This window comes from Maylandia zebra, linkage group LG1, assembly GCF_041146795.1.
Source record: "Maylandia zebra isolate NMK-2024a linkage group LG1, Mzebra_GT3a, whole genome shotgun sequence".
Classification (NCBI taxonomy): Eukaryota; Metazoa; Chordata; class Actinopteri; order Cichliformes; family Cichlidae; genus Maylandia; species Maylandia zebra.
The window spans coordinates 40,535,030-40,545,029 of NC_135167.1; the positions used below are offsets into that span (position 1 = coordinate 40,535,030).

A 10,000-nucleotide genomic window follows, 5' to 3' on the forward strand; every position below is an offset into this window, starting at 1 on the left:
CTCGTCGTGCAGCGAGCTGCAGGAATTTATGAAGAACACGTCCAAATGCAGTAATCACGAGAGAGACAGTGATTCAAAAAGTGTGACAAAAACTGAACTGAGTGTCTCTGAGCTGTGTCTGCTCACATCTTGTTATTTGACTTTTTGCATTTGCTTTTTATTTATGGTTTTATTTATATCTGATTTATTTTCATTGTTTAGGTTGTACGGCACTTTGTGTCAGCCGTGTTGTTTTATGAATAAATATGGAAGGATGATGTAACAGCGATGCTGACTGATTTTGTGGGAGGAGCTGAACAGCTCAAAAGAAGCATCGTCTACCTGAAAGACAAATTAAAGGCATAAACACACATAATAAGACATACAGTTGGTAAATTACATTGACTGTGTTTAGAGGAAGCAGATGTTTACTGCAACAGGTCATACGGTTACTGGTTTTTCTTATTAATTAATATGAATGTTCTGAATTCTTCTTCACAAAAAGGCTTATTCCTGTTTGTTTCTTTCACAATAAAACACATATGCACAGTATGAATGCTGTACAAATGACTCACAGAAGGCCATCAAAGAAATTTATGACAGATTCTAGTTTACTCCTTATGAACTAGGTGACAGGAAGTACAAACATTTTCACACAGATGTGCCAGCTGTGTTAACTCCTCCATGTTCACAGTGTCCACTAGCTTTCACGCACCTACACCCACACCTACATATACATGTGTTTTATGGGGATGCACCCTCACTGAGTGAGGCTCACAGGAGCTGAACACTGTGACAACAGGGAAGTAGTTTCTCTTGTAACTTTGATTTATTATTAAAGATAAGCTGTTTGCTCAATGAAACACAGATCTGTGTTGTTGTCATCCAGGCTGACGTTTGGGGCTTCTGCTTGGAGCTATTTTCAGTTATGCATGTAACTGTGGGGTGCAGCTGTGGTCGTAGCTTTTAATCCACACCAATCAGTGACTGGGATCAGCAGGGTGTTGATGTTACTGTGCGTTGATCAGCAGGTATCTGTGTCTGCGTGAGAATGATAACTACAGCCAGTTATCATGGCGGCAAAAAGGAAGTGAGATGTATCGTTGGTTTCAGAAATGTGATTTCAGACTTGTTTAGATGCTTTGGGCTGGTTTTGGACTTGTCTTCAGACATTTTTATTCTTTTGTGTTCTTTAAAACAGAACTTAAAGTTATTCTGTAAACGTGTGTTCTGTCTCGGTGTGGTCCCAGTTTGGCCTTCGCGATGGTTCGGACTGGTGGAAGGCTCAGTGTAGGTCAGTCTGTGTGGTGCAGGGCGTTTGTTCTCCAGCAGCATGGTGTTGAGTGAAGAATTCTCCTTCGTGGTTTTAGTGATAAGAATCTTAATAGATCTATAAAAAGACTCATAAGCAGCCTTTGATTGGTCTATTATAAACTCCATTGATTGGTAGAACATGATCTCCTCCACAGAAAGAACAGATCTGTGTCCTGTTTCTGAAACATCCTTCCCTCCATCGTTCCTCAGGGCTGTAACCTGAGCCAGCTGTGTAAGGAGAATATCTTATATTTTTATTAGAGGATAAGTGTAACTTCCTCCTGTGAAGTGCTTCGGATACCAAAACCTCGCTCTGCCCGGGGTTAATCAGATCAACCCGAGTGCTGCTGATGGGATAATGGAGGGAGGTGATGGAGTGATTGGTTGGGAGTCGAGGTGGAGATACAATCACTCTGTCCTGACCCAACAGAAAGGGCTTCCTGTCAGGGCGGAGTTTATCTGCCAGCAGGAGACAATGGGGCTGAAGATCAGAGTGCTCATTAATATATATATATATATATATATATGTGTGTGTGTACACACACACACACACACACACACACACACACACACACACACACACATATACAGGGAGTGCAGAATTATTAGGCAAATGAGTATTTTGTCCACATCATCCTCTTCATGCATGTATATATATATATATATACACACATACATACATACATATACATATATACAATATTTTTATTAATAGAGATTTCACTACTGAGGTTAAACATGATATATATATAAGTCACTTAGATCACTTCTAAATGTTAATGTTTGGTTTATTTCAGTGTTTTATTTGTTCCTGAGTAAACCGGTTTGGCTGTGATTAAAGTGAAGCTTCATAACATATTACTCACAGTTAAATTAAGAGGGGACGGCAGTAAAAACTCCGGACCTGTGATATCATCAAGTACGCTGATGTTCCAATTGTACAAATCACGAGTCCGTGCTCGCGTTCCTGGCACGTCCGGTCTCGCTGAGAATGCGAGTACGCAGCTTAGCTCGTTGCAACATGGCAACTGCCTCAACGCTACCCGAAATTGAACCTCCCCCACCCTCATTCAGATCTGGCGTTTGGAACTATTTTGGTTTTCATGTGACGTATGACCCTGAAGGTAAGCGCGTCATGGACTAAAGTAAAACAGTATGTTGGATGTGCCACGCAATGCTCAATTGGTGGGAACTAGTGTGTTAGCGCAGTTAGCTCGTTAACGTGTTGCACAGGGCAATACGCTGTAACTCGTTAACGGAGATTTGCCGTGTTGTGGCGTTAACGTCATTTCAGATTAACGCTGACAGCACTAGTGGGAACACAACGAATATGACTGCACATTTACTCTGACATCATCCTAGTGCAAAGACAAGTGGAAGCAGACAAAAACAACAAGCATGCATGCTACAAACTTTACCCGAGTCATTTAGACAGCCGTTAGCACAGGATTCTCCTTATGGGGACCTGATATGTTTAATATGCTGCTGAGAATATAGCCCAGAAGAAGCGTATAGTAGAGCTTTTATTTTGGAAAGAGACATTTCTCTGTAATAAACTCTCTTTTCCAAAGATGAGGGATTTCTCCATCAGATAGATTTATTTATTTTTTTTATTTTGTTGTTTCAGCAACATTAAATTTAAAAACTGTACTTTTGAGTTAAAATATATATTTATAATTTTAATAAATGACAAATTAAAAAGGCATGAACATTTTTTGTATCGAAAAAATATCGAACCGAACCGTGAATTTTGTGTATCGTTGCAGCCCTAGTAATTAGAGACAGGATGCGAGGCTCCTCACAGCAGCAGAGATATAAAAGCAGGTCTCTAATAATCAAATTAAGCAACTCAATCAGAGCAGTGTCACGGAGAGAGGGTCAGTTATCACGCACAGCGAGTCCAGACGTGCGAATTAATTATGTGAACATCGTTTTGAACGTAATTTTTTCTACACTGTATAATTAGATTGTCCTGGATGAATAGGAGTTATTTCATCAAATACAATTAAATGCATGTAATGAATAAAATCATCTCTTATTCCGATTTAATTAGCACCAGTTCAGCAGACTCGCTCTGGCTGCTGGTTGCATTCATTCCACTCTGACAGGGAGGATTTCCATGCAATTATGATATGTAAATCAGTGATGAAATGAAATCACTCAGAGGCTGGGAAATGTCTTGTAAAGTTATTATAAAGTTCTCCTGTCTGTCATAAAGACCTGGAATAATTATTGTTACGTGTTGCTGCTGCGACTCAGAGCCTCCGTGGCTGCAGTTCCTCTGACGTCCACTAGATGATCAGAAGTCTGACGTCAATGAGAAAACATCCATCTCACCTCCACCCACAACACAAAGTCCTCACAGTTCATCCCCCAATTTACACAAGTTCACAAAATCCGTTCACAGCTAATTTAAGTGAACAGAACAAAGTATTATTGCTTCTTTCAGTTAATCCTGCGGCTTTACGCATGAGCTGGAGTCTCTGAAAGGTGTTTTTTCTGGGTGGTGTCACACAAGGCACAATCGCAGGTCCTCGAGTGGTTTAAGTGCTTTTCCACACGCCTCCGTCCTTACTACTCATCTCCACTTCCTGATTCACTCCCTGTCCTCCATCTGTCCTCCTCTCTTTCATTTTTCATTATCGGCTCCTCAAACACTTCTTTTCTTTTAAGTGAGTAACTGTAGGACTTCATGATGGCCGCCGCAGTGTTTTGCAGTTATTGGCATGTTCTTCTATTTTTGTTGTTTTATGGTGGTCAGCTGGTCGGTGTGTCGCTGCCAACCGGGGAAAGAATAAAAACAAGAACCAATATTTTAAGACCAAATATAATTGCATAAACTAATCTGAATGAAAAACATAACTCTCCTGTGTTTAATCAGGTTCCATGGTTCTTCCATTGGAGATGCTTCTGTCTAGACTCCAGTAGGGCTGGGCGATATGGCCTAAAATCCATATCGCGGTATAATTTGAAGCACGTGCGGTAACAATATATATCACGATATATTCTTTTCTTCTGTATAACGTATTTTCCACACTATAAGGACTTAAAATCCTTTAATTTTCTCAAAAATCGAGAGTGTTCCTTATGTATGAATTCTGGTTGTGCTTACTGACCTCGGACCGATTTTGGCTGCAGAAATCTGTTAAAAATGTTTTAGCACAACTTTGGTAAGCAGCACTGCTTGATGGATGTCAGAGCATTACGGCTGCCGTAGTGAGGAGCTTCGCGGAGTAATCTGGGTCCAAAACTCCGTCTGCTTCAGGTCCCAAAGTCAAACAACACAGAGTTAAAAACTGTCTAAATTCTTTCATCTTTAATTAAATCATCAGCGATGCTGCTTTACCAGGTGTAACAATTTAAGTTTAACATCCATGAAAACAGAATTTATTAAATTTAACGGAGTTAGAAGTTAACAGGAAGTTAGCTCGCTAGTTTCCACCTAAACATTTCATATCAGAGATTTTTGAAACTAATTCAAACGTACAGCTCTGCTGTCACTTCTAACATAAAGACAGGAAACTAAACAGCAGTGGGTTTGCAGGGTTACTGAAGTTGGGCTAGCTGGTATATAATGTTGTGCTACGTGATTGCTAGCGACACAGCTATGTTAGCATAACATTAGCACAGTGAAGCTGGAGGATGAAGCCAACTTTTATTCCACTCGATAAAAGTTAACGTGCGGGATTCTGGTGGTCAGGGACAAATGCAATCGCATAGCAGGATGCTGTACACGGGACAAACTTCAGTCAGGAGAACAACTGAGAGCATTCATCCACAATACGAGGTTAGTCATTAATATACTGCAACAACATGGGAACAGAGCAGCTGCGAGAGAATTCAACATTAATGAATCAATGTTACGGAAGTGGAGGAAGCGCAGTTTTTGGCTTTCCCCATATTTCAAAAGTGCTTCACCTCTTTGCTATGACTGTCGCCCGCCATCATTTGCAGATGATAATGGTTTTAGCCGCTGCGATGCTTTTGACATCATCAACATGCGCTATCCCGGTAGAGCGGTATAGTCAAAATCTCTATCGTTGGCCAAATTTATATAGTTTCTATCGTATATCGTTTCTATCGCCCACCCCTAACTTGTAGTCTCTTTTACTTTGGTCGTTCCTCTGCAGCGATGTGTATTTGTACTGTTGTAAAAGCTGAAATATCCCCTACTCCCTAAACGGGGTTACTGTAGGATTACAAGCTGGATGCTTGAAAGAATCTGCCTTACAATTCCTTGCATCGGTTTGGTCCAATCAGCACAATCCAGTGGTGACCATTTTTAAACAGCTGGAAGCAAATGTTTGTGGAAAAACAGAATTTAATAAGCCTGCAGTGGCGATGATGTACGAATTCACAATACAAAAGCTGCATGAATCATATCCCTGGCTGTTAGCTTACTGCCCTTCAGAGGCTCATTGATGCTGAGCACCTGTTTGCTGCAGGAACTCGGGGTAGGTGCAATGATTGGCCATGTGATTGGCTCTTTCTGTCTTCCTGTTTCCACTGCGTGATCAGGAGGACTCGTGAGCTGGCATTTTGTTGAGTCGCATCATGCTCTTCACTGATATTGTAACTAGAGATGGACTGATCCGATATTACGTATCGGTATCGGTCCGATACTGACGTAAATTACTGGATCGGATATCGGAGAGAAATAAAACATGCAATTTGATCCATTAAATATCAAAAAAGCACCTCACAAAACTTGCGACACGGCGTAACTCGGATCATAACCGTAGCACGTTGAAGCAGTAGCAGTGGTGTCGTGCCATCTCTAATTATAACAGTGGTGCTTGTTGTAAGTAGTTTTGAGAAGTTTCTGCCCTGGAGAGGATATTTGTGAGCCTGACAGCGGTCAGGACTGATTCTGGTCAGTACATGAATCGTTCGTGCAGTGAGAAATGGCTCGATGGTGACGGTTCAGACATGTCTTTGAGGCTGTCAGCGAAATGTACGCGGGGACTCTAAACTACCTAAACTAAAGGTGCTTAATGCTGCCTTTTCTGGAACTTTTCTGCTTCTCCTTCAGACTTCCTGTCCCGCCTCCACCATGAGTGACATCTACGAGTCCGCAGCCAACTCTCTGGGCTTGTTCAGCAGTCCCTGTCTCACCAAAGTGGAGCTCAGACTCACCTGTAAAGGGATCTCAGACCGGGACGCTCTGTCCAAACCCGACCCCTGCATTGTGCTCAACATGCAGTCCCACGGACAGTGGATGGAGGTAGGTGACCATGACAACCGCAGTGGTTTGTAATGGTTTTAATGGTGCGTTGTGCTGTTGTTTTGTACCTGTTTGCTAAAGCTTCAGATTGTTTTCGCATTAGTTTGGGGGTTTGTTTGAGTTTGAGATGCTGCGTCTCAAAAATCTCTTCACACATCAGCCAGTTCCTCAGCTGAGGTTGGAGAACGATTTCGAGTTTGGCTTCAGGTGAAGGTGAAGGTTGTTGCCTAGCAGCCGTCTCACAGTGAAGTAGTGAGGAACAGGTCGTCCATTTGTCCACGTTCACAGGCTGTCACCGTTTCTGTGACATTAGGAAGTAAAGCTCACGTCTGCGGCTTCTGTGCACACAAAGAGGGGGATGTGTTACCATAGCAACCAAGAACCCAGCGCATTAAAAGAAGTGGTGATCGTTGTAAACCACGATCTCTATTCAAACCTGACCCTCTAGTTTATTTTAAAAGTTCATGTTAGCGCCTAAACATAAAACAATCATACATTTTTAAATAATAATAAGCAATTATGTGTGGAAAAAATAAATAAATTAAGATAAGATAAGATAAGATAACTCTTTATTGTCATTGCACAGTCATACATAGTACAGTAGTACAATGAAATTGGAAAAACTGTCCTACGTCGGCACTACATATAACACAACACGACACGATATGACACATCACAACGTAACAAACAACACAACACAGTATATTAACTTAGTATAAAAAGAAGAATAAGTGTATGTGTATTGCACACTGTTATTATTGCACATTAATTATTATTGCACCTTGTTATAAATATAAATATTATTGTTATCGTTTTAAACATTGTTACCTCCCCCTAAAAAGTCCAGGGAGGTATCCAGTCAGGTCAGCTATTTACATTGATCAGGGCTATTGCCCTGTTGTAAAAGCTGTCCTTGAGTCTATTTGTTCGGGACCTCAGCAGCCTGAATCTCCTGCCAGACGGCAGCAGCTTAAACACCCGGTGTCCTGGGTGTGTGCAGTCCCGTAGGATGCTGTGTGCCCTCTTGAGACAGCGAGTGCTGTATAGGTCCTTCAGGGAGGGAAGAGGATGTCCAATGATTTTTTGGGCCATGTTGATGACCCTCTGGAGTGCCTTTCTGTGTGCTGTGGTGCAGCTGGAGAACCACACACCGATGCAATATGTCAGCACACTTTCAATGGAGCAGCGGTAGAAGACGGTCAGCAGCTCCTTCTTCAGGTCCATTTTTCTGAGGATTCTCAGAAAGTGGAGGCGCTGTTGGGCCTTCTTTAAGACCGCAGAGGTGTTAGAGCTCCATTGGAGGTCTGTGTCTATGTGCACACCCAGAAACTTGAAACTGGAGACCCTTTCCACGCACTCCCCGTTGATGCTGACAGGCTGCAGCTCGGACTTCCTCCTTCTGAAGTCAACTACCAGTTCTTTTGTTTTGGTGGTATTGAGGTCCAGGTTGTTGTCTGCACACCAATCTGACAGCCTCTGAACTTCAGCTCTGTATGCAGTCTCATCTCCCCCTGAGATGAGCCCCACCACAGTGGTATCATCTGCAAACTTGATGACTGTGTTGTCTGGGTGGGAACTAACACAGTCATGTGTGTACAGAGTGTACAGTAGGGGACTCAGTACACAGCCTTGTGGAGAGCCGGTGTTGAGGCTGAGGGCTGAAGAAAGATGAGGCCCCACTCTAACTCTCTGTACACGGTCTGAGAGGAAGTCTCTGATCCAGCGGCAGGTGGTGGAAGGAAGTCCAATTTCCAGCAGTTTATCTATTAGTCTGTCCGGGAGTATCGTATTGAAAGCAGAGCTAAAGTCAACAAAGAGCAGCCTGGCGTAACGGCCCTGCACTTCCAGGTGAGAGATGGTGGTGTGGAGCGTTGTAGCAATGGCATCTTCAGTTGATCTGTTAGCTCTGTATGCAAACTGGAGCGGGTCGAGTGTGGGTGGCAGGCAGGACATGATGTGACGTCGGACCAGTTTCTCAAAGCACTTCATTATAACAGGTGTTAGAGCAACTGGTCGGTAGTCGTTGAGGCTGCTAATGTTAGTACGCTTTGGCAGTGGGACAACTGTGGCTGACTTTAGGCACGGCGGGATGCAGGACTGGGACAGTGAAGTGTTGAAGATCTTAGTGAAGACCCCAGCCAGCTGGTCTGCACACTCTTTTAGGACCTTTGCGGTTACCCCGTCTGGTCCGGTGGCCTTCCTGGGGTTCACTGCCCTCAGTGTGCGCCTCACCTCATATTCCTGCACTATGAGGCTTGGGCTGCTGCTGTCCGATGTTTTTGCTGCTGCTGCCTCTGGTCCCTTCACCTCAAAGCGTGCGAAGAAGTGGTTCAGCTCCTCTGCAAGCTCCGCGTTACCCTCAGTCAACGTGGTATTGCCAGGTTTGTAGTTGGTTAAGTGCTGAACTCCCTGCCATACCTGTCGTGAGTTGTTGGTGGTGAAGTGGTCTTCGATCCTTCTCTTGTACGCTGCCTTGGCCTCTCTGATGCCTCTTTTCAACTGAGATCTGGCTGCACTGTACTGCATACCATCACCGGATCTAAAAGCGGCGTCACGTTGCTTCAGCAGGACCTGGACCTCTTTAGTCATCCAGGGTTTCTGGTTGGAATACACCCGGAGACGTTTGTCCACAGTGACACTGTTGACACACAAGTTAATATATGAGAGCACTGATGTTGTGTGCTCTTCAAGGTCCTGATGTTCGAACACGCTCCAGTCCGTGTTTTCAAAACAGTCCTGCAGCTGATGTGATGCACCTTCTGGCCAGGTTTTCACAGTTTTTGTGACTGGGGGGGCTCTTCTCCTAATGGGAGTGTATGCAGGGATCAACAGCATGGACATGTGGTCTGACAAACCTAGATGTGGTAGAGGGGTTGCTCTGTAGCCTTTTTGGATGTTGCTGTAGGCTTTATCCAATGTGTTTTTCCCCCTCGTTGCACATTTAATATGCTGTTCAAATCTGGGGAATACTGACCTTAAATCAGCATGGTTGAAGTCCCCAGCTATAATGTGCACTGCGTTTGGATGGGAGTTCTGCTGGTTGCTTATTGTCTTGTGCAGCTCCTCCATGGCAGAGTTAGCATTAGCATCGGGTGGTACATACACGGCCGTTACCATGACAACAGTAAACTCGCGAGGTATGTAGACGGGTCTGCACTTCACAGTCAAGTATTCCAAATCCGGGGAACAGTGGCTGTCTACAGTCTTTGTGTTTTTGCACCAGCTGTCATTGGTGTAGATGCATAAACCCCCTCCTTTGATCTTACCGGAGTGGCCGTTCCTGTCGTGACGGTGAACCGTGCGGCCTGCTAGCTCAATAGCCGAGTCCGGAATTGATGGCTGCAGCCAAGTCTCTGTGAGTAATATTATGCTGCTGTCCCGTACACACTTATTGACTGCAATTTGTAATCTCAGTTCGTCGATTTTGTTGGTTATGGACCTGACGTTGGAGAGGAAAATACTCGGAAGCGGTGGCTTAAATGG

At 43.7% G+C, this 10,000-nt stretch overlaps 1 protein-coding gene across 1 annotated transcript in view; it reads left to right on the forward strand.

Annotated features, from left to right (window-relative positions):
* Nucleotides 1-10,000, forward strand: part of cpne4a (copine IVa) — a 100,037-nt gene that overhangs the window by 13,070 nt on the left and 76,967 nt on the right. The window contains exon 2 of the mRNA XM_014410940.3: nucleotides 6,326-6,517. Within this exon, the coding sequence (XP_014266426.1) occupies nucleotides 6,347-6,517 (171 nt within the window). The 5' untranslated portion in view covers nucleotides 6,326-6,346. The remainder of the gene's footprint in view (nucleotides 1-6,325; nucleotides 6,518-10,000) is intronic.